Here is a 24,369-nt window from a genome sequence, read left to right on the forward strand (position 1 = left end):
CCAGACTGCTCGAGTTAGTACCTGAATGATCGACTACTGTAGCCTGGGCAACCTTAAAGTGTCCAGACTGCTCTCGAGTTAGTACTTGAATGATCGACTACTGTAGCCTGGGCAACCTTAATGTGTCCAGACTGCTGGAGTTAGTACCTGAATGATCGACTACTGTAGTCTGGGCAACCTTAAAGTGTCCAGACTGCTCTCGAGTTAGTACCTGAATGATCGACTACAGTAGCCTGGGCAACCTAAAAGTGTCCAGACTGCTGGAGTTAGTACCTGAATGATCGACTACTATAGCCTGGGCAACCTTAAAGTGTCTAGACTGCTGGAGTTAGTACCTGAATGATCGACTACAGTAGTCTGGGCAACCTAAAAGTGTCCAGATTGCTCGAGTTAGTACCTGAATGATCGACTACTGTAGTCTGGGCAACCTTAAAGTGTCCAGACTGCTCTCGAGTTTGTACCTGAATGATCGACTACAGTAGCCTGGGCAACCTAAAAGTGTCCAGACTGCTGGAGTTAGTACCTGAATGATCGACTACTATAGCCTGGGCAACTTAAAGTGTCCAGACTGCTGGAGTTAGTACCTGAATGATCGACTACAGTAGTCTGGGCAACCTAAAAGTGTCCAGACTGCTGGAGTTAGTACCTGAATGATCGACTACAGTAGCCTGGGCAACCTAAAAGTGTCCAGACTGCTGGAGTTAGTACCTGAATGATCGACTACTGTAGTCTGGGCAACATTATTGTGTCCAGATTGCTCGAGTTAGTACCTGAATGATCGACTACTGTAGCCTGGGCAACCTTAAAGTGTCCAGACTGCTGGAGTAAGTACCTGAATGATCGACTACTATAGCCTGGGCAACCTTAAAGTGTCCAGACTGCTGGAGTTAGTACCTGAATGATCAACTACTGTAGTCTGGGCAACCTAAAAGTGTCCAGACTGCTGGAGTTAGTACCTGAATGATCGACTTCTGTAGTCTGGGCAACCTTATTGTTTCCAGACTGCTCGAGTTAGTACCTGAATGATCGACTACTGTAGCCTGGGCAACCTTACAGTGTCCAGACTGCTGGAGTTATTACCTGAATGATCGACTACTATAGCCTGGGCAACCTTAAAGTGTCCAGACTGCTGGAGTTAGTACCTGAATGATCGACTACTGTAGCCTGGGCAACCTTAAAGTGTCCAGACTGCTGGAGTTAGTACCTGAATGATCGACTACTGTAGTCTGGGCAACCTTATTGTGTCCAGACTGCTCAAGTTAGTACCTGAATGATCAACTACTGTAGCCTGGGCAACCTTAAAGTGTCCAGACTGCTCGAGTTAATACCTGAATGATCGACTACAATAGCCTGGGCAACCTTAAAGTGTCCAGACTGCTCGAGTTAATACCTGAATGATCGACTACAATAGCCTGGGCAACCTTAAAGTGTCCAGACTGCTTGAGTTAATACCTGAATGATCGACTACAATAGCCTGGGCAACCTTAAAGTGTCCAGACTGCTTGAGTTAATACCTGAATGATCGACTACTGTAGCCTGGGCAGCCTGTCCATAAAGATCAATGACCCCGTACACAAACTCTGGGACATTGGAGGCAGCTTGTCCCTGGTCTATACCGTTAACATAGAAGTGGAGTGTTCCATCTGTCTTCCTCCTTACACCCACACGGTCTCCTGTCTGCATGTCCAGCAAATATTAATTAACACATAATAGTATCTCTCACAATCTTTTCAATTCTTATATTTGTGAATAATGCCTATTATAAATGATGACTTACATGCATCACTAAATCTTCATTATGACAAAAGATAATTTCATCATATTACAATATTATATTAATATTGTATTTCTAAAATGTTATGATACAGTATGATAAGACACTTAAATATGATTTTTCCAATACATAACATTATCTATTTCAATGTTTCTGTCAGTGAAATGTATATTCAGTATACTTGTTGAAAATTAAGTATTTGATGTACACGTCTTAATTTTTTCCAGTTCACTTTGAGGAAAAAAATATCATACAATATCTTACTCCATTACAATTCTTTTATGATAACTTTCAGAATTTTGAGCAAGAATAACTTTTCAAAAATACCTAGGTTTTTGATCTTTACAATTTTGTTAATTTATTTCAAGAAAAAGGTAACAGAGAAAATATATTACTTGTAAAAATTTATTTCTAAAGATAGTATACTTTTTGATATCTGATAATTAATTGTAAATCATTAAAATATCTTCCTACCTTGAGTCTATCTAAATTTTGTCCGTACTCATCAATGATCGTGGTTCCATTGTGCATCACACCGTTCCCCGTCATCATCCATGTACCAGATCTGATGTTTGTCATTGTAGAGGGAAAGTCAAGGTCATGTGGAGAGTGCAAAGTTACACCTATTTCTATTGACCCTGCCCACTTGTCAATCATTCTGTCTATCCGCACTTCAAACAGTTCCTCTGGCCTCAGGTGTCTACTTGTCAGGACAACGCCATTGTTAAAATCATCTAAGGCACTGTGTACAAAGTTAGATTATCAGTATCAGTATTTTTCATCCTCCAGTTTATGTCAAACATTGTTTATATTTCACACAATAAATATCCTAAACTTCAAATTTAAATCTTGTCCCAGTCTTCAATTGTTATTACAGAACTTACTTAGGTCCATTGGGTGTAATAGAACTTACTTAGGTCTATGGGGAGTAACAGAACTTACTTAGGTCTATGGGCTATAACAGAACTTACTTAAGTCTATGGGGTGTAACAGAACTTACTTAGGTCTATGGGCTATAACAGAACTTATTTAGGTCTATGGGGAGTAACAGAACTTACTTAGGTCTATGGACTATAACAGAACTTACTTAGGTCTATGGGGAGTAGCAGAACTTAGTTAGGTCTATGGGGTGTAACAGAACTTACTTAGGTCTATGGGCTATAACAGAACTTACTTAGGTCTATGGGTTGTAAAAGAACTTACTTAGGTCTATGGGAAGTAACAGAACTTACTTAGGTCTATGGGCTATAACAGAACTTACTTAGGTCTATGGGGAGTAACAGAACTTACTTAGGTCTATGGGGAGTAACAGAACTTACTTAGGTCTATGGGGAGTAACAGAACTTACTTAGGTCTATGGGCTATAACAGAACTTACTTAGGTCTATGGGGAGTAACAGAACTTACTTAGGTCTATGGGGAGTAACAGAACTTACTTAGGTCTATGGGCTATAACAGAACTTACTTAGGTCTATGGGGAGTAACAGAACTTACTTAGGTCTATGGGGAGTAACAGAACTTACTTAGGTCTATGGGCTATAACAGAACTTACTTAGGTCTATGGGTTGTAAAAGAACTTACTTAGGTCTATGGGGAGTAACAGAACTTACTTAGGTCTATGGGCTGTCTTCTGTCCACTAATGACTGCTGCATGAGAGCCACAGTGTGGATGGAAAAGAAGTTTCTCCACACATCCCTCTTCCTCAACTGTGATTTAAAAAAATGGATGACAATGGTTTAATTTCTCAGAAATTTTATCAAACAAATAGATTTCCCTTATTAAATTTCATTTGTTATAAAAAATATCTTTAAACTTTTTAAAATCAACTCCTGGACCCAAGAACCCATTAAAATGTGCTGGAAATGAAATATCACTGTTTTAGTATGATGACAAGAACTATGAACCATCACCTTTCCATCTACTCCTGTTTATATCCCATATATGTTCCACTGACATTCATTAACACTTAATCTGTATCAATTAACAACCCATCAACAATTAGTATCATTCATGTACAAACAAAACTTTGTCTACAAAAAGATACTTCCAATTGGAAGAAGAAATACCTTAAATTTAATGAAACCACAACATAAAAGTATATTAGAGACAATGGCTAATATATAATCAATTATAAATCACACGGTAACAAACATCAATTTTTCTCACAGATTGTAGCTTAAATCACACGGTAACAAACATCAATTTTTCTCACAGATTGTAGCTTAAATCACACGGTAACAAACATCAATTTTTCTCACAGATTGTAGCTTAAATCACACGGTAACAAACATCAATTTTTCTCACAGATTGTAGCTTAAATCACACGGTAACAAACATCAATTTTTCTCACAGATTGTAGCTTAAATCACACGGAAACAAACATCAATTTTTCTCACAGATTGTAGCTTCGAGAATGATCCACAAGAGATTAAATTCCAATTGAGTGTAGTATCAAATAAAACAAAGTTACTAGTAGATCCTCTTACCCTCCTGTTCATCATCATACATGTCTGGGTATTGTCTGAACACATTGGTGTTGCGTGGCGCAGCCACAGGTAAAGTGTTGGGATAGTTAGGATCATTCCGGTCCAGTATGGTTACCTTCACAGCCATACCATACAGGTCAACCACACCCCAGATTGTGACTGGAGCTTCAGTTGAGGCCACCCCCTGGTCTTGACCATTGATGTAATAGTGGAGATGACCGTTTGATTTTCTCATCAACCCAATTCTGTCTCCTTGCTAGATTCATTTTTGAAGAAATTAAATCTGATAGTTTTTTTTTTTTTTTTTGCATTATCAAAATATACATATATTTGCATATAATTTACTTACAACACATGATGAATAAATCAAAAAATAAATGACAGGGTCATGTTGTTCAACATTAGTGAATTTTTGGCATTTGGCATTCCTGCCAAACTGTCATGCTACATTTAAGACTATAAGTGTATTGAGAAAAACCTTTTTCAAGAAAACTTCCGACATGTTTTACAAAAAAACATGACAAAGTTTTACTGTTCTACTTTTATAAGCTGGAACTGATTCTCAATAAATATAGCACAAGAAGCATTATAATTGTCTTGTATTGCTACCATTAGCCTATGTATCTCAAGGGGAGATAATCTGTAAATAAAGGGAAAATATGCAAGTAAATTTTACAAAAAATGTTTACGGTATGTATCACTGTGTGACTACTTTAATTGTCTGGGTGATCCCTGTTTGATAAATGTGGAATCATACAATATCTTCTCTTACTTAAGCTCCCTAGGGGCATAAATCTTTAAAAATAAAAATAAAAATCCTTCCAAGTCTCAGAGATTCAGAAAACTAACCTCTAGTTCATCTAGGTTGTATTGACCATACTCTCTCCGTGTACCTTTCCCATTGGTCAGTATCCCGCAGCCACTCATCATTATTGTACCTTCAAAAAAAGATGAATATCACAATGCTTAATTCCTTTGTATGATCAAACAAAATTTGCAATTATATGTTTAAAAAACTTGTAAAATTACAACTCTGTAAACAAGTAGTTGACACAAGTACATCTGTGTATGTATTTAAATTATGGCATATAAAGAAGGCTTAAAATTGATGGTTAAAATATTTCAATCATTCCTAAAATGTAGAGGAAACACTGTGTCAAACTCTTGTAATGTCAAACTCCTCATTTCCACCAATCAGTGGCCATAGAAGGCAACCTCCACTCTTGTCCATCAAAGTAGTTAGATTTCTTAATCAGGGATCAAGGAGGGGGAGAAGATTCCAAAACAAAATTTCGATAAACATGATGAATAGCATTCATATAGCCAGTGTTTCATCTATATATCAATAGTAATATTATGTCAACATTGAAATTTGATTTTCTCTTCACATGATGAGAGCTAGAGGACATAAGTCACACAATCTACTCATTCCATGAATGAATGAAGGAATGCTTCATAGCAAAATTGGTTGAGGTCCTTTAAGTATACTAAATGTTTATACTATCCTGTATGCAGACTACCCAGCACTTCTTGACAAAAAATTAGGGCTAATTTTAGGACTGAAAATTACAAAATTTTAGGGCAAATTCAGGGCTAAAATTAGGAATTTTGTAACTAGAATAGGGAGTATGAAAGCATTAAACTGACTTACCTTGCATATTTGACAAAATAGAAACTAACATACAATGCCTTAATTGCAGGAAAGGTGTCTTCCAGGGTTTCAGTGTCCCAGCTGCTGTTGGCTGTGACCTTAAGAATCACATCTCTGTCACTCAGTCACAACCAATAACAATCTGGGTACATAGATCCACTGGTCAACTGCCTTTCATTGTCTACCCTGAATTAGAACTACAGACTACATTAAAATACATTTTAAGTATGAATTTAATGAAAACATTTTCAGTAAATTGTAAGAAATATAGAAAAGTAGGAACTGAAGTGAAAAATTAGGGCTTTTTTAGGAATTCCCTTTGGATTTTTCATTTTTTAAGGAATTTTAGCAAAACTGATAAAAATTAGGGCTTTTTTAGGAATTCCCTTTGGATTTTTCATTTTTTAAGGAATTTTAGCAAAACTGATAAAAATTAGGATTTTTTAGGAAGTTTAGGGACGCTGGACAGCCTGTGTATGGCCTAGACATGACATTTGTTTCAAAACGGAGTGGAAATGTTGTGTGGGTCTTCAGTTCAACAGCAAATGGCTGTTAAGATATAAAACATTTCTGCCAGCCACAAGGTCTTCGGTTATTCTCAACTTATTAATAGATGTATCATAATGAAAAAACTTCTCAGAGGTGAAAACTTAACATATCTTTTTTTAAGTATGCTGTTTTTAAGTTCCAAGAGTTGTTGATAAACCAGTTCTCTTAAACCTATTAAGAGAACTGGTCTATCTTCCCAATGAGTGTTTGATAAATGAGATTGTGATGTCAATGATCTACACACTTATTACCATGTATGTTTTGTATGAATATATTAATAAGTAAAGTTTCAGAGAGAGAAAATCAACATACATGTCCATACACTAATGCTACTCCTTGTAGCCATTCATGGATGTTTTTTTCATAAAGTTTACAGTAAAGGGAGGAACCAGGTACGCATTGTGTAGAGGTGAGCGGTATTACCGGTATACCACGGTACTTTATTTTTCGTGGTACCCAGATTTAGCATTGTGTAGAGGTGAGCGGTATTACCGGTATACTGCAGTACTTTATTTTTTTGTGGTACCCAGCTCTAGCATTGTGGTATTTCCTTGACTACGTCATACCAAGATCAAACTTTGTCCAAATCCACAGTTGTTTTAAACCCTCTTCTCAAGGTTTTAACAGTAAAGTTAAGAAAAGATGCCATCCGAATCCAACAGAAAGATAACGGTATTTACAGTATATTCATTTATACCTGATCTCATATTTGTCATTGTTGCAGGGAAATCTAGTGTTGATGGGTTATGTGTTGTGATGCCGACTTCTATAGACCCCGACCACTTGTCCACCAAGATGTCAAGTCGTATCTACAAGTAATCAATGATGATTTATTCCTGAAAATAAATGTTATTCAAAAGAACTTTCACAACAAATCTGAACAACTTCTTCAAATCCTTAACTGAATCTGATAAAAGGTGTTGACCATTACCAATTTTCTTCTTTTTACATACTGTATTGTGCATGACGTTGTGTTCAATTCAAAATGAAAAAAAAATAATGAAAATACTACAAAATGTTTATGATAAAGCTCTGACATGCATTAAAAAGTCATGCTGCATTTTCCTTACTTCAAACATTTCATCATTTTTGAGTGGTCTGTTGGTCATGACCACTCCATTGTTGAACTCGTCCAGTGGTCGCCGCCTCTCAGCTGTTCTGTGACTCTTGCTTAACTTCACTAGGCTTCCACAACGTTCATGAAAGGTTAATCTTTCATTTGAATGAACAACACTCTCATCAGAAACGCTAAGGGCCTCAGCACCTCTTGTTAAGTCATTCACTATCTGGTTGGACAATTGTGTCAAAAACTCATTGGCTAACTGACTAGCAACATCATTGGTCACTGAAACAGCTGTAAAGAGATAAATACACATTTGAAGACATTTTAAAGACTTCTTTGTATAAACAATATAAAAATTTGTTGTTATTTCTACTAATTCCACATCCGCCTTGATCATCTGCAGTTAGCTACAAGGTAATCATATGTCACATAATGAGTGATTGACGGCCCCAGTAGGTACCCACAGTATGTCAGTAATTTTTGAAGGATTTCTTCATGCAAGTCCAGAGCACCATTTCCAAAATTTTATGAGTTAAGCTATGCAAAAATTATAACAGGTTCTCAAAATCTGATTAAGACCCACAGGAAAAGCATGAGTTCTGATCTCAATTATTTGAGTTCTAGAAATTACTGTTTGTCTGACTCAAACAAATGGAACGATTTGTGACAGATACAAAACAGTGTTTTGTACTTTAGTAATAGTTTGGCATTGCTAATTTCAAAGTAACCTCAGATGAGAAAATATTACAACCATCACACACACTTATGATATTCTATTTTCAAGACTAAAGTATTATGATAACCAAGAAAGTTATTAATCACAAGGACTGCAAGTTAAATAACCATAATAGTCAAACCATGGAATTAGATTATGTGTTTATCTAAATCTGCATTACAACCTATTACTACATACTTTAGACAGAGATGAAGAGCATTGTAATATCAATGAATAATTGCTTTTTAGAAAAATTAAAACCAACATGAACTATTATTTTTACAAATGCCAATTGATGTATATTTTGTTTTTGGTCAGCAGTGATTTTGGATAAGATAATAATTTATACTTCCACTTTTAGTTGCGATTTTAAGAACCAAGTTGAACTGAAGGCAGAGAAGATAAATGTAATGCAATTTTCAGTTAAGCTTATGTGAAAAAGACTAATCATTACCATTTCATAATGATGTCAATTTTGCTGAAAAAATCTGTTGCTTTGCTCTGGTAAATGTCTATACCATTTTACCATGTGAAACAAGAATGCCATGGACATAATATACACTGACAAAATATATAATTCTTACAAAAATCTTACAACGTTGCGTTCACAAAGCTCCACTAAGAGCTAGCTACAGATACAAAGTTGAAAATGGCATAAATCTTACAAAAATCAACAAACCAAAAAATTGCCCCTTCATGCGCATCTACCCATTGTAGTAGTGACATTGAGCAAGTTTCATGAAAATCTGACGATTAGTTTAGGAGGAGTTGCATTCACAAGAAATGGACATACGGATGTATAGATGGAGAAGATGACCCCAATATACGACCGCCTCCGGCGGCAAATAAAAAGTTGTGACTATCATGTCTCATAAGTAATAAAATTATGTAATATTCCAATTTGATTTGATAAATCTTTTCACTAGATCCTCTGTAAGTGTATTGATAGGAAAGAAAAAAAAATGTTGAATCCCTATACATGAATAAATATGACACTGGTGTGAACATCAGCCTACTTCTGACACCATGTTTATCTACAAGTACATGAGATGCAAAACTGATTTTCTTGCAGAGAACAGATGTTTTCTGGTTATCAAAAACAAAACTCTTGTTAAATAGGAGAGTGCATTGATCCTATAAGCCATGCTGGAACATAAAATTACTGTCTGTGCCATAAGTGTCTAGTTAGACTTATTTAAGTAATAAATGGTTTTATATATAATGTTGACACTGTTTACTGAATGTAAGGGTTTAATCTTACCTAAACTGAATTAAAAAGGTGGGACTGGCTACCTAGGGGTGTCTCCATGATAATTAGCAGATAATTAGTGTCACAAGGAACAGCCCAAGTGTCAGACAATAAATTATATATAATGTTCAACTGTATCATAATAACTGCTTTCTTTACTTGATTTATATAGAGAACATTCAATACATGGAAAAAATATCATAATAAGTAGAATCCACTATACGCCAATATTCTAAAGTTAAAATTGAGTAAATCATACTTGGCACGTGAAATCAAATTTCACACATTACACAGAGTGTTACAAATACATGTGATCTTCTCTTGTGGCAACTTAAATAGTTACATCCAACTAGCTTTCTGAAACTAGATATTTCATTACCGTTCTGTTGATTCTCTTGGTTGACATTGGACACACTTTCAATGATAGATACTTGAGCACATTTCCCATATAGATCTACAACTGCATACACCACTGGTCCTATATCCACAGCAGCCATTCCTTGGTCTGTACCATTAACAAAAAAGTGCAGAAGTCCATGTGAAGTCCTCATCACCCCAACCTTGTCACCTTCTGAAAGCTGATCAAGATCTGCTCCATACTCCTCTATCACAGAATGACCATCCTTAAGGATGGAACTACCAGACATTACCCATGTGCCTTCACGGAAACCTGTAGCACTTATAGGAAAGTTAAGATTATTTGGGTCACAGGTGGTGACTCCAATTTCTATTGAACCACTCCATGAGTTCACCTGTAAAAAAGAGAGAAAAGGCTTGTGTACAATGTTATATTGTATATGTAATAGGAAGGAAAAATGCACCTACTATGGCTTGATCTGTATTTAATTGTCAATCTCAAGGCTGTTATCATACAACTAGCTTTAGTCTAAAGAGAAATACCACAAGCCAAGACTAGTAAGGTCATGTGGCTGAACTGTGGTCTTTAAAAATAATGGGACAAATTCATAATTATCCAATGTGTTCAAGTAAAACCAGTTACTTGCTTATTATGTGTATTGATATCATTCTTCAAAGTAGCAGACAAGAAAAATGATCAAACTGACTTTTGTAGCAGCAAATTGTACATTTTTTTAAATTTATTTATTTATTTATTTATTTTTTTTTTTGCAATAAAACACACCATCTGAGTACATTTAAAAGTAATTACTTGTTATAGAATACAAGATACTAGAACTTCTGATAAGTTGCTGTATTCCTTTACAAATACACACACGTACAAACAGGATATCAACTTCTACAAAATTAAATGAATATCAGGGATACAGATTTCTCATCAAGTGCATGGAGATTGCCTATAATAAGAATAAAATATGTGATTCAGATTGAACAGTTTTTATCATTTTTTACTCTCACGATGTTACTCCTATACCTATAAGAAGCCTTAGTCTGGCTGATGAACCTATGTTTGAGCAACAGAAAGGTAAAGTATTCGACCATCTTATTATGTAAATACTTATTCAAACTCTTAAGTTATATAGGAGTATGGACGTGCTGGCGTTGTGCTTTCTTGAGAATTAGGTTTTGGAGTAATCAGAACATCTGGATCGTTTTCATTATTCAGTTTGACCAGTCATAAACATATAGCTGATGATATCGGCACAGCGAATAGGCTCAGCATATTTCGGACTAGCTAACATTAAAATTAACATGACTGTCTGATGTGAATAACAGTTATGATACCTATTCACAGGTGAGCTGCCCTATATAAGATCGATTAAAGTATTGAATGAGTTTGGGTTAGTTTGTTTGATTAAAAATAGTAAAAATGCAGTCTGACTTCACCTTTTTATCTATTTTCACTTCAAATACTTGATCATCTTTCAGTGATTCTGCACTCAAAACAACACCGTTGTTAAATTCTTGTGTTGGGTGGCTTCTCTGTGCTGTCCGACCGTCGTTACTTAGAGTGACTAGCGACCCTGTCCGACTATGAAATTTTGGCAGGGCCGCCATGTTTATGTGGGTTTTATAAAATGCCGGTGACCGTATCAGAACGAACAATAAAGCTTTTCAATGTGCCAATTCCTCATATATTCCACAACAATTTATATTGCTATTTATGTTGTAATTCTAAAAGGTAGTGATGCATTGTTCATGTTTTGAAAGTAGCTTGCACTTTTAAAAATGCTGTTAGTGCGTTTCGGTTATTCAAACTTACAATATATAACAACATAATAATAATAATGTACACAGTGATTAAAGACATCATGTTTGTGCAAAAACATGACAATTCTCTTCTTAAATTTTGAATTAATAGAAAAGTTTTTTTTTAAATAAGAAAATCATGGAACGACTATATATTTAAAAGGGTTATCATTTAGAAATAAGATACATGTTAGATTTTTTGATAGTTTGACAAGAGCGATAGACCCTTAACTGATCTGTGTTGTAAAGACGTTTGTTTAAATATTCATTCTGTGTACACTTGATTCAAACACTTCGAAGAATGGATGTGTTAATCACGTGATATATCGATATATGTGAAAAAATCTGCCGAAATGGCGACTGCTATGTATCTTGAACATTACTTGGACAGTAAGTGTGTTTCTTAACGATCGACTGAAGTAATAATGGGTTTATGAAAATAATTGGTTTCAGTTCTTTTATTCGAACTATTAAGTTCGATTGATTTGTTCGTTTTGATGCCTTTAACTGGCTGACACACTTCCCGCCTCCGCATTTGGCCGCCTTTTCAATTTATAAATTGCGCGGTCGACACATAATGCATGACCTAAATTTGAGATAATTTATGGTTACTTATTGCGTTAGTAACATCTTTTGTCAAGTGAGTCTGTAAGCATATGTCCAATACGACTACGTTGGCCAACTTTTGCGTAGGCCTAGAATGTCTCTTATTTTGACAGGCCATGGAAATTTTAGCTGTTTTAAAAGCAAAACATCTATTTAAAAATGTACCCAGAATATGACAACATACCATTTTAAATAATAAGTAACACATATATTCCATTTTCTAAATCTGACAAATCGGTGATGGGAAGTGATGTTGGAAAATGAAGTCTTCCCCGATCTAGTGCCCATTTATTGATGGAGAAAATAAGGTTCATCAGTATGATAAAAGCATTATGTATATATAGCATTATTTTTATAAATAGGTCTACTACTCCTGGATATCAGGAGCAGGTTGTTGTGGCTTGTTTATAGAGTTATGTACTGTCTCTGTCACTCAGCTGATGGAGCATGCTTCTTTTGCTTAGTTGGTAGAGCTGGTCTATTACCAGGTTTGATTTCTGGTTGGGGCACTCAACAAGAATGTGTATTTCTCTTGTTCTTTCACATTGGCGCCCAACAAAATCCCACCATTTGTGGTATTTGGAGTCTCGAGTTGAGATTTAGGAAGTCTCAAGAAAAATGGGGGAGTAGTGTAATAGGAGCAGGTTGATGTGGCATGTATATACAGTGTCTTCCACTCAGCTGATGCAGCATGCTTTTTTGGCTCAATTGATAGATCTGATCGATTATCATGCCAGAGAATCAGGTTCAGTTCCTTGTTGGGGCACTCAACAAAAATATGAATTTTCCTAGGTCTTTCACAGATGTTAACTATGACACTAGAGAAAAGTAACTTTTTTCCTGGATTTTATCCTGACAACTCGTCATGCTCTAAAATTGACTTAAGCGAAGTATCTTTCTTAGGTAGCATAAAAAGAACAGTAGGTAACTGACACAATACATTTTTAGCTTGCGTGAAACATGTAACGGAGGTTATTATTCATTTCATTTTCTCCACTACGACTTGAGCCCCTGGTTTACAAGTCAGACACTCTACCGATCGAGCTATTCTCTATAGCCGAGTGGTATATTGCCGCTAGTATCATATAAGGGTAGCATACTCCACCTTCCGGAAATAACTCGCATGAGTTTCTAGGGTTACACAATACTTGTGAAAGTAATGCCAAGTATTATTCCAGAGTCCTTACATGGGCACCAATGTAACAGAGGTCATTTTCATTTATTATTTCAATGCCTCTCTTAGGAATTGAACGGAAGACCTATGGGTTACTAGCCAGATGCTCGACCAATTAAGCTAAAGATAAGTTCTCTGTAGAGGAGTGGTATATTGCGGCTAGTATTTTACCAGGGTCACATAATCCCCCTTCAGGAAATAATTGTTCTCAAGTTTCCAGTGGTTACAGTTTCGCTAAGTATTATTCCTGAGTCCCTACATGGGTGCCAATGTTATGGTGTCATTATTTATTTCAATGTCTCTGCTAGGATTCATACTGGCCACCCTGGCTTACTAGTTTGACGCTCAACAGATTGAGCTAAAGAAAAGTTCTCTCTAGCTGAACGGAACAATGTGGCTCGTATTTACCAGGATTACAAACATTTTTGTCAATTTTCAAGGCAATTCTTTAAATATGTAGTAAAAAACTATTTAGAAAGGAAAAGAAAGCTTTTTAATTAGGACAAAAACTTGAACCTGATGAGACTTATATATGAGCAGCAGGTCATGATACAACAGTGGTAATGTATGACTGTAGCTCAATTGATTTAGACAACTTAACCTTACATTGTCATGACTCGGAAGTAATCCTATGCTGTTTAATACAGAAGGGATGTTGGGAAACAGACTCCTTTGTTATTGCTAAGTCAGTACACTTTGTAACAAGAAAAAAAATACACTCGGATAGAATATAGTTATGTTTTGTCTATCGTCCCGATAATAGACTGTCAGTACTTGGTTTTATGTGAATGGTATGTAAATGAAATCAAAATGATAAATTATTGTTGTTGTAAAATATCCTTAATGTAGCTGTAAAATTAGATAATTTTCCTTGATTAAGAAAAGATAAGTCTTGTGAAAGAAATAGAAAGAAAGAAAACTGCTCCTGTGACACAAACCCATATTGAGTTACTCTTCCTTTACTGTAAGTCTGCAGAGTGTCAAAAGTTATTTAACACTTTAATATTGAATATTAATGAAAAATTAATATTGTTTCCTATATGTATTACACATATTTATAAAAAAAAAAAAAGAGGTGTTAAATCAATAACTCTAACCATCGTTGATAAGATGTATTGATAATTACATTGTTAAGTTTTAGACATTTTACATTTTCTTCTTTTCCAGGTCTAGAGTCCTTACCAACTGAACTTCAAAGGAATTTCAATCTGATGAGAGACCTAGATCAGAGATCACAAGGTAGATTTTAAGACTGAGTAATTGTAAGAACTTTTTCTGATGTAAATATTTAGCTGGACATCAGCTAAAAATGAAAAGCACTGATTGTTTGGTGAAAGAATATAGGGGAAAAAATTCCTGAAAACTTGATTATTTATAGACAGAAAGAAATCACATATAAGTGAAATAAAAGGATATTGTAGTTTTATACAATGTAATATTTATTTGTATCGCACATGTAATTGAAGACCAAGTTTACGTGTGCTATCGGTCTTATAAAAAAAATTTGTATCTTGAAGTCATTGTCCACATGTTCATATGTTAAGAAAAGTTGAAATTTTCAATTCCAGACCTGATGAAGGACATTGACATGATGGCTGATGAGTATTTGGTGAATGTTCGTGGCATGACGACAGACAAAAGAACAGAACACCTTGATTCCATCACAAGTCTTTACTCCAAGAGTAAAGAGTTCGGGGATGACAAAGTTCAGTTGGCAATGCAGACATATGAAATGGTATGTATTGACAACTAGGATGAGTTGTAATGGAACAATACAATATAAGATGAAATTAGCAATCAATTTTAGATTTTATTTCCTGCTTAACAAATAATGATCTGGCGATGCAGTGGTATGTAAACACACTTGCATTTCACCTATCAGTCTGGGATTCCTTGAGCACATGTGAAAATGTATGAGGTTTGTCGCCTGTGTTTTGTCTGGGTACTTCGGTAACCTCCCACATTAAAACCCTTGCATGCTTCTGTCCGTGCCAACAAGATGTTGGATATAAACTGGTAGCTTGTTTTGCAACTGTCGTAAAAAAAAATAAAAGTTTGAAGAAAAAAAAGTGAAAAAAACCCAATATACTTGTCTGCCACATCTTCCAAGTGAGAATCAAATGAAGGAGTTGTTACAAATGTTAAGTATTGTAATTAATTGTCATATATTTCATAATAATTAACAAGCAAAATTACCATTATTGCTTTCTGTCTCAAGTTTTTAAAGAAATGATACCTAGTTGTGCTATTATTTATCTTTTTTCCTTTAGAGATGTGAGACTGGCTCTAACAGGTTAAGATTGACTATTTATAAAGGATGCAATTTTTCATGCAGGTTGACAAACATATACGCAGACTTGATGCAGACTTGGCTAGATTTGAGGCAGACCTGAAGGAACGAGGATCTTCAAACATGTCAAACACAGATTCTGATTCTGGGAAGAAAAGTAGGGGTTTTAGTGAACACCTTACGCTGTTGTTATTGTCATGGAGTTCTATAATTTAACATTTTCAGGAGTGGAATAAGATAGCCATTTTTTTTTCAAGAGTGGGACAATATAGTCAAAGGTAGAATAAGTGAAAGTCACATTTGTAATGAAAAACATATTCTGTGTATTTGAGTTTTTTTTCTACTGAAAGATTAGATTTCTTGAATTTCAGTTAAATATCTTATCATGGGGAGGATTTCATTTTATATATACACTTGGCCATAAGTTAGGGACTATCAATTTTATCAAAACTGGTTGTTCTTTTTATAAAGATAAACCTTGTACACCTTGCATTCTCAACTTTTGTATTTGGTGCCACCAAGCAATTCACCCAACTTAATGGTTATCTACACTTAACTTAGGTACCCCATAATCTGGTAAATCACACATGTGGTCATACTGCATTTAAAATTTGCACATCAAAAAATAACTAACATGTTTTGGATGATATGATGATGTATCTGTTAATAAGAGACAGTTAAAGCTTTTTTTTAGACTTTGAGCAATTTTATTTCAAAAAGTGATACAGCATAACATGTCCTTAAATTTTCCTATCGACTGTGTATACTTTCCTTAGATGTCTGAAAAGTATTCCTACGTATCTTGTTGAGCTGTCATTGAATATTTTTCATAAATAGAGCAATTAAAAGCGAGCACCATCTCAAATATGGGTAGTCCCTACTTAAGGCCAAGTATATATTATCAAAAGGGGCAAATTCATATTACACTATACACAGTTACACACAGTTTTCTACAATTTCTCCAACATATTTTACAATGGTGTTTAACTGAAATACTGCTCAGCATCTTTCACTGTGATATCTATAGCTGCTGTTGTAAAATATTACTGTTGATTTAAGTTCTGTTTGTAATGAAACATTATTTGTTTAGCAGTGAATGAAAATTGGTTTCAAAACACTGAAAATTTCTCTACGAATATTTTTTCTGTCATTGAAAAATGCACTAAACAAATTAAACTGTAAATTTGTGAAAAGTCTTGTTGACAGTAGTTGTTTGCCCAGCAATTTAGTGTCGGAGTATCAAATTTCCTACATTCACTTTCAGCTAATAAAGACAAGGACAAGAAAAGAAAGTCTATGAAAGAAAAATTTGAGGATGAAATTCCAAGGAAGAAAAAGAAAAAAGGACAATCGTTAGTACCATTATTTTTGTCATCATTCTTGATTTGTTTCTCAAATTAGAGTTAGAGGTTCAGTTAATTACAACATTGATTTTCAAATGATAATGTGTAGTATGGCGGCATCAAGCTGTATACATTGCAAAACATATTGACAACTGCATAACTATTTCAACTGCCTGTTTCATTTTGAACTGTTTTACATATATTGTGTTATTGAACCCCCCCTCCCAAAAAAAAAAAAAAATATTAAGTACAGACATGTTGTATTATGTTACTGTCATTAAAATCTTATTTACTTTCTATAGTTAGCTGTAGTTATATGACCTTAACATCAAACTAATATTCTACATATAGCATCTTAGCTCACCATTTGTGATAGGGTAGCCAGCAGAGCATTGAATTTCACAAACTCCAGTGAAGATTTGCTTTGTCACTGTGTAGGTTAACAATCCCTACCTGGGACAGTTTGTGTTCATACTTGCTAAATTTTCCCCGATTTAGGTGTGAGTTTTCTGAATTTGACATTCCATCCCCACATCCACATCATATTGATCATAAATTGGGTTATCTCTTGATTTCAGAGGTCCTGCTAGATAGGTCACAAATAACCTTGTCATGCATAAAAATAGTCAAGTTCTAGGGCCAAGGAACCATCATTATTTCAGTATGGGGGAAAAACCAGAAAAGATAGAAAGAAAGAAAGAGAAAAATGAAATCATATATTGTATAGCCAGGTGATTGAAATTCAGAATTTTTATAACAAACTGACTTCTTTTATTTGCTTGTATGTTTACAGTGTTCCTGAAGTAGAGGAGCCCCCAGCTCCAGTAACCATTATCCCTCTTCCCATTACCCATCCCTCTGACGTCCTCGACATGCCAGTAGATCCCAATGAACCTACATACTGTCTCTGTCATCAAGTGTCCTATGGTGAAATGATTGGCTGTGATAATCTTGAGGTAAGGATAGGGAAAAGTCTTTGGGATTTCATCAAGTAGAAAACACTGAAGAAAATCACTCAGAACTTTTATAGACTTTTGAAACATTAATTAATTGAGTAGTTATTACTACGCGAAAAAAACAAAAGTGAAATTAAAATGTTAAATGTCTCATTTTTGTGCATGTCATTGTCAAGATTAGCCTTTAGATTAGTTTTGAAACATATTTTTAAGTTGTAGGATATACTGCTTAAATCAAGATATTAATAAGGATTTGGGATGCCTTGATCAAAAGTTTTGGTGGGAAAATATGAAATCGTTATATAGTTTGAGAATTGACGAAAATCTGAAGTCCTTAGGTTGGAAAGAGCCCTAAACAAAACCTGGAGGCCATGGGTGGAATAGATGTTTTACTGGAATAGGCCTAAACAAAACCTGGAGGCCATGGGTGGAATAGATGTTTTACTGGAATAGGCCTAAACAAAACCTGGAGGCCATGGGTGGAATAGATGTTTTACTGCAATAGGCCTAAACAAAACCTGGAGTCCTGGGGGTGAAGTAGATGTTTCACTGGAATAGCCCTAAACAAAACCTGGAGGCCATGGGTGGAATAGATATTTTACTGGAATAGGCCTAAACAAAACCTGGAGGCCATGGGTGGAATAGATGTTTTACTGGAATAGGCCTAAACAAAACCTGGAGGCCATGGGTGGAATAGATGTTTTACTGGAATAGGCCTAAACAAAACCTGGAGGCCATGGGTGGAATAGATGTTTTACTGGAATAGGCCTAAACAAAACCTGGAGTCCTGGGGGTGAAGTAGATGTTTCACTGGAATAGCCCCAAACAAAACCTGGAGGCCATGGGTGGAATAGATGTTTTACTGGAATAGGCCTAAACAAAACCTGGAGGCCATGGGTGGAATAGATATTTTACTGGAATAGGCCTAAACAAAACCTGGAGGCCATGGGTGGAATAGATGTTTTACTGGAATAGGCCTAAACAAAACCTGGAGGCCATGGGTGGAATAGATATTTTACTGGAATAGGCCTAAACAAAACCTGGAGGCCATGGGTGGAATAGATGTTTTACTGGAATAGCCCTAAACAAAACCTGGAGGCCATGGGTGGAATAGATATTTTACTGGAGTTGGCTTTAGTGCTGTCTTTAGTCCATCGTCATTAGATAGTGGGCTGTTTGTATTGCTCTGCATTCCATTCTGTCTGCCTGTTGTCAGTCCTTGAACAATTCTTGTTATCTCAGTTTCAAAAGTATTGCATTGGATTGTTCTCAAATTTCATAGTAGATTTCTGTTGGTTTTTAGTCGTGCCCTTTGATTTAAATATTAATCAGAAAAGTAAAATGGGTGACAGAAGGCCATCTGGAATTTTGACAATGAAAGCTTATAGTTGCTATTTGAGATGTCTTGATGCATCACTCTTTGATTTCGTATGTAGCTTCCCCTTGGACATTCACTATTAGTGTAGTTTTGACACTGATCAGAAAAACGAAATGGTGAATATTTGGTCACTGTGGATTTCAACAATGAATATTCTTATTGTTGCCAATATTATTTTCTTAAATTGAAAGCAAAATCAATTGAAAGAAGAGAAAAGGTCCATCTTTTAAATAACAAATAGTGATGGACGCCAAGATCCCTCTAGGATCTCTGGTATGTGTAAGTACATGGTAGACCTGATATTATTTAATATTTTTATTGCAGTGTCCCATTGAATGGTTTCATTTTGCGTGTGTGGGTTTAAAAACAAAACCTAAAGGCAAATGGTACTGCCCACGTTGTACAGAAGAACGGAAAAAGAAATGATAGTACTGCAATAGTACTGTAGAACTGTTTATAGGATTCTATAACGAGGGGCATTCCTGTGATTGACAGCTGTGACATGTTGAACAGGGCAAGGAAGTGAAGAATCTTCCATCATCACCACTCATCATGGTCTGGCTTGACTGGTCCATGTCGCATCTCTGGAATGTGCTGTTATGCATGCCAAGGATTTCTACAAACTAGAACAGCAACATCTTCATACAACATACCCTGCTCCTTCAGCTACCATTATACAATTTTCATTGGTATCATCTATCATCTCGAAGGGTTCAAAAGAGCTGTGAAAAAAATGCCTGGTCAACAGATGTTCTATGATGTTGGTTCATCTTCTGTGTTCCAATATTTATCCAGTTCCTAAGAACTAATCTTGCTATTACCAGGTACCATACTAACTGGCAATCACTACTGCATGTGACAAAAATTCTCTGTACAGGTGATTATTGTCAAGATGGAATATGTATTATTTCCTTTTTTCCCTTCAAAATGGATATTTAATGAATGATAGGCTACATTTCCTAAGTAAGGTGGGAACAATTATTTTTCAGGTGTGCAGAAATATTATTCCTGAAGTAAAATATTTATATCCGGGAATTAACCCATCTCTGTTGATAATCCCACCCACATTTATTGCAGTTTTATACAATATTTTGTTCAGGGCTTAACTTATTCATCATTGTAGACATATTGAATAAAACTCCAGACATATCTGCATTATAGCTATACAGAGCACTTTGTATTATATGCGTTAGACTAAGGTCAACATTAGTGTTTAATTTAATACACTTAACCTGGTATCAGGACAGCTGGTCATATGATTTATTTATCAAATGTAACAATTGTGGAGCCTTCAGTCTGTTTCACAGTATTAAGAATTTACAATACAATTGAAGTGCACTAGGAAAACAAGTGAGTATATATTTTTAATTGTGATAAAATGTTTTGTTTAATTTCTCCACTTTTAAATTTTGTACATTTGCAAATTTGTGAAAATGTTAAATGTAACTTGTATCTAAATATTAATGTACTTCACAAGAAAGTTTAATCATCTCATCACTGATAACATTATTATGTGGTATTACTGGGTATAGGCCAGTCATACCGGTAGTACACTGGACCACCATGTATCATGGGCCAGTCATACCGGTAGTACACTGGACCACCATGTATCATGGGCCAGTCATACCGGTAGTACACTGGACCACCATGTATCATGGGCCAGTCATACCGGTAGTACACTGGACCACCATGTATCATGGGCCAGTCATACCGGTAGTACACTGGACCACCATGTATCATGGGCCAGTCATACCGGTAGTACACTGGACCACCATGTATCATGGGCCAGTCATACTGGTAGTACACTGGACCACCGTGTATCATGGGCCAGTCATACCGGTAGTACACTGGACCACCATGTATCATGGGCCAGTCATACCGGTAGTACACTGGACCACCATTCAATCTCATTATAAAGAACACCTAATGTTATTGTTATATCATACTACCATCCATTCTTGTTATATGAAGTTGGTTTCACTGCAATGAGCATCTTTTTATATTATTTAATTCACAGTTATCAATATTGAAGAAGCCAATATGTATTATCTCCATCGTAATGAATTTAGAAAATCAGAGAAATATTGGGATTGTGTTGGACTGATACCCCTACTTGTCTACTCGTTTGTGTTGAACTCAATTTTAGAGCAAAGTTTGCTTAAATTGTAGTTCCTTTTTTCATGATTTTTTAAAAAAATATTTTGGAAAATAATGTCACTTTTCAGCTATGAATATTTATTGGGCTCTAAATCAAGGTTTGAAAAAATCTCTTGATTTGGTGTCAAATCATTGTTGTGATGAAATATTGTTATTTGATGGAATGTTAGATCACAAATTTATAATTTCTACAGTCATTCAAATTTGTCAGAAATTTGTGGTGGTATTGTTAGTCGAGACATCCGTAGAGGATGTATCAGATATTAACTCCATGGTATTAAAACTAGGATTAACAAGATGAATATTTTCAGTATTCTAGTTTTTGAAAAAAAAACAGTGAGCTGTAGTTTTCTTTTCTAATGATGGTACAGTTGTCAATATATACCAGTACCAAAAGATGTGTAAAGATTATAGAAAAATGTACATGTAGGTAGATACTGATGAAATCAGTGATATTATTTAATTTTCAAAGTGTTACAATCAGTATTATGTTCTGCAATGTAATCTAGACTGATTGATTTGCCTTGTGAAATCCTAACAGCAAGGTAAGTAATATAGACCGGTGTTGGTTCTGTACCCAACAGGGAAAAGTTGGTTAGATTTTTTTTTTTTTTTTCCTCATTAATTGCATTTCTTAATCAGCATGTGTCAGTTGATATCCCCTATATCATTTCAAAAAATATATTTAGAATTGTAGTTGGTGTCATATATATCACCAGTGTCCTGGTTCCAGTTATGTATTATATAAATAATTCAATCAAAAGTAATGAAAATTTAGATCGTATTGTTTCTTTCAGAAAAGAAATCACTGATAAAAAAGTGTTATTTAGAAAATTAAAAAAGAAAAGGAAAACAATTTGAGTTTTCAGTAAGCCTCTATAAGATGTTAACTTCCATACGCAGTTGAATGGTGATGCTCCCTTCTGAATCTCTTGATTTTAATGGTATATATTTTATCATGTCATCAACATATTGGAGGTTCAGATTTTAATTGTGAAGTGAATGTATTCTTGGTTGGTCAGTAGCTAGAGAGAGCTTTTCTAGCTTGATTATTAGGCTAGTAATCCATAGGTTGGTGTTCCTAACCTAGTAAAAGCACAGAAATAAATCATCATGTCTGTTACATTAGTGTCCATGGAAGGGCAAGGGATTAATAGTTAGAATGGCTCCACAGGATTCATTCCAACTCTTGCAGGAAACTGAAATATTGAGTTGTTTCCTTAAGAAGGACGAACAGGTATGTAACCCTGGTAAATGCCAATGTTGATGCACTGCTTTGTTTAGCACTGATGAGGGTACTCAACATCTCAGGATTCTTCTCGCTTTATGTTGATACTGAGTGTCTTATTGTACTGCACACTTTGCTCTCAAACTACACAAGAATTACGATGATGTTGATCAGATTGTGTTTTATCAAATTGAAGAAGTGAATACACTTGTTCAAATTTTATACACAACTTTTAAATGAAAGAAATGTTTTCCGTATAGATATATGACAAAATCAGCTCTGCTGTGCAAAATGAGAATCATTTGTTTGTAAAAAATGAAATGGAGAATCCTATCTGAGTCATTTTTGTAACCATTTTCTATATTTTCACAAAGTATGGTAACTATTGTTTTTAGAAAACAACATCAGTGGTTTTAGGCAAGGCTACACCAGAAAACCTGAAAGCTGTTGAGACAGCCAGAAAGTGGTTTATGTAGAGGAAATTCAGTATCAAGCAGAAAAGTGCTATCTGTTAGACTACTAGAGATATATCATATTAGTAAGATTTTTCTGGAAAAAGTTGATTTATTGATTTAAGTTGACAAGGAGTTTGATATTTTGTTGAAATTAAAGTTGAAATTTTCTAGGAATTGTTTTATTGATAAATGTACCAGACATTCGGTTATTTTTTTTATTCAACATGAAGAAGTGTTTAAATTGTATTTCATGGCCAATTTTGAGCTCTGATAAATATTGTTTTAGCATAATATTATGTTACTCTTTTGACACAACATATCTTCTGTAATTTGCAGTCCTCATGAAAAATACCCACAGGACTGTATAATGTCCTCATTTTCCATCAGAGGTCCATAATACACCTCCGTAATAAAACTCTTCTAAATAATAACTAAAAAATTCTAATACAGAAAATATGTTTGTGGAAAATAGTGCATCACATTCTATAGAATTCGTAATTTGGCAAGTTAGCAGTAATAGATTGAATCAGTAAAGAAACTGCTATATCCTTGCCACTATACTCTTTTATTTTCCCATTTAAAGATAGACCTTACTTTTTCAACTTGGCTTGTGAATTCTATATCCTTTGAAATTAACTAGCGCTTGTGGGATCCATACACATTGGTCCATACAGGACTCGAGATTGTGAGTTTAATAAATATTGGACAACGGCTGGAACTTGTGGGGTCCATACACATTGGTCCAGACTTGAGTGTTTTAATTCTGTACACATTGGTTTATGACTTAAGCTTATCTGTGTGTTCTGTAAATAGTTAGAGCTCCCAGGTGTCAAAAGCTTGTTTAACTGTTAACTGCATCATTAAATGTTGGTGTTATCTGCATCTAATATTTTGTTTTAGTTGTTTGTTATAAATTTTAATTTCAGCGTTGAACCACAGACTGTAGTACATTATGTAGATGTTGTTACGAGAGAAATATCCCAGTTATAAATTTTAATTTCAGCGTTGAACCACAGACTGTAGTACATTATGTAGATGTTGTTACGAGAGGAACATCCCAGCTTATAGCATACTTTAACACTTCTAGTAGCTTATAATTATCTAGACAGATGACTTTTGAGAAATGAAA

The 24,369-nt window shown here is 35.0% G+C and overlaps 2 protein-coding genes across 2 annotated transcripts in view; one reads left to right on the forward strand and one right to left on the reverse strand.

Annotated features, from left to right (window-relative positions):
* LOC132557821 (neuralized-like protein 4) overlaps positions 1-11,461 on the reverse strand; it is a 31,022-nt gene extending 19,561 nt beyond the window's left edge. Inside the window, exons 1-9 of the mRNA XM_060222348.1 lie at positions 11,291-11,461; positions 9,867-10,239; positions 7,531-7,814; positions 7,158-7,269; positions 5,110-5,198; positions 4,261-4,516; positions 3,384-3,480; positions 2,249-2,516; positions 1,515-1,677 (exon numbers count right to left, since the gene is read on the reverse strand). Of these exons, the coding sequence (XP_060078331.1) occupies positions 1,515-1,677; positions 2,249-2,516; positions 3,384-3,480; positions 4,261-4,516; positions 5,110-5,198; positions 7,158-7,269; positions 7,531-7,814; positions 9,867-10,239; positions 11,291-11,461 (1,813 nt within the window). The remainder of the gene's footprint in view (positions 1-1,514; positions 1,678-2,248; positions 2,517-3,383; positions 3,481-4,260; positions 4,517-5,109; positions 5,199-7,157; positions 7,270-7,530; positions 7,815-9,866; positions 10,240-11,290) is intronic.
* Positions 11,462-11,982: 521 nt separating this feature from the next.
* On the forward strand, positions 11,983-24,127 carry LOC132557814 (inhibitor of growth protein 5-like). The gene is made up of 7 exons (XM_060222341.1): positions 11,983-12,043; positions 14,601-14,672; positions 15,002-15,168; positions 15,769-15,880; positions 16,988-17,075; positions 17,860-18,022; positions 19,725-24,127. Exons 1-7 carry the CDS (start codon positions 12,007-12,009, stop codon positions 19,824-19,826), a joined length of 741 nt encoding a protein of 246 aa, XP_060078324.1. The 5' UTR covers positions 11,983-12,006; the 3' UTR covers positions 19,827-24,127.
* Positions 24,128-24,369: the final 242 nt, after the last annotated feature.

The sequence above is a fragment of the Ylistrum balloti genome, unplaced genomic scaffold, assembly GCF_031769215.1.
Source record: "Ylistrum balloti isolate Yb309-2 unplaced genomic scaffold, AGI_CSIRO_Ybal_v1 Utg370728, whole genome shotgun sequence".
In the NCBI taxonomy this organism is placed as follows: Eukaryota; Metazoa; Mollusca; class Bivalvia; order Pectinida; family Pectinidae; genus Ylistrum; species Ylistrum balloti.

Coding starts and splice junctions, on each gene's coding strand:
- LOC132557814 (XM_060222341.1), top strand. CDS start 12,007: ATGGCGACTGCTATGTATCTTGAACATTACTTGGACA. Junction 12,044..14,600: donor TCTTGAACATTACTTGGACA/GTAAGTGTGTTT, acceptor CTTCTTTTCCAG/GTCTAGAGTCCTTACCAACT. Junction 15,169..15,768: donor CAATGCAGACATATGAAATG/GTATGTATTGAC, acceptor TTTTTCATGCAG/GTTGACAAACATATACGCAG.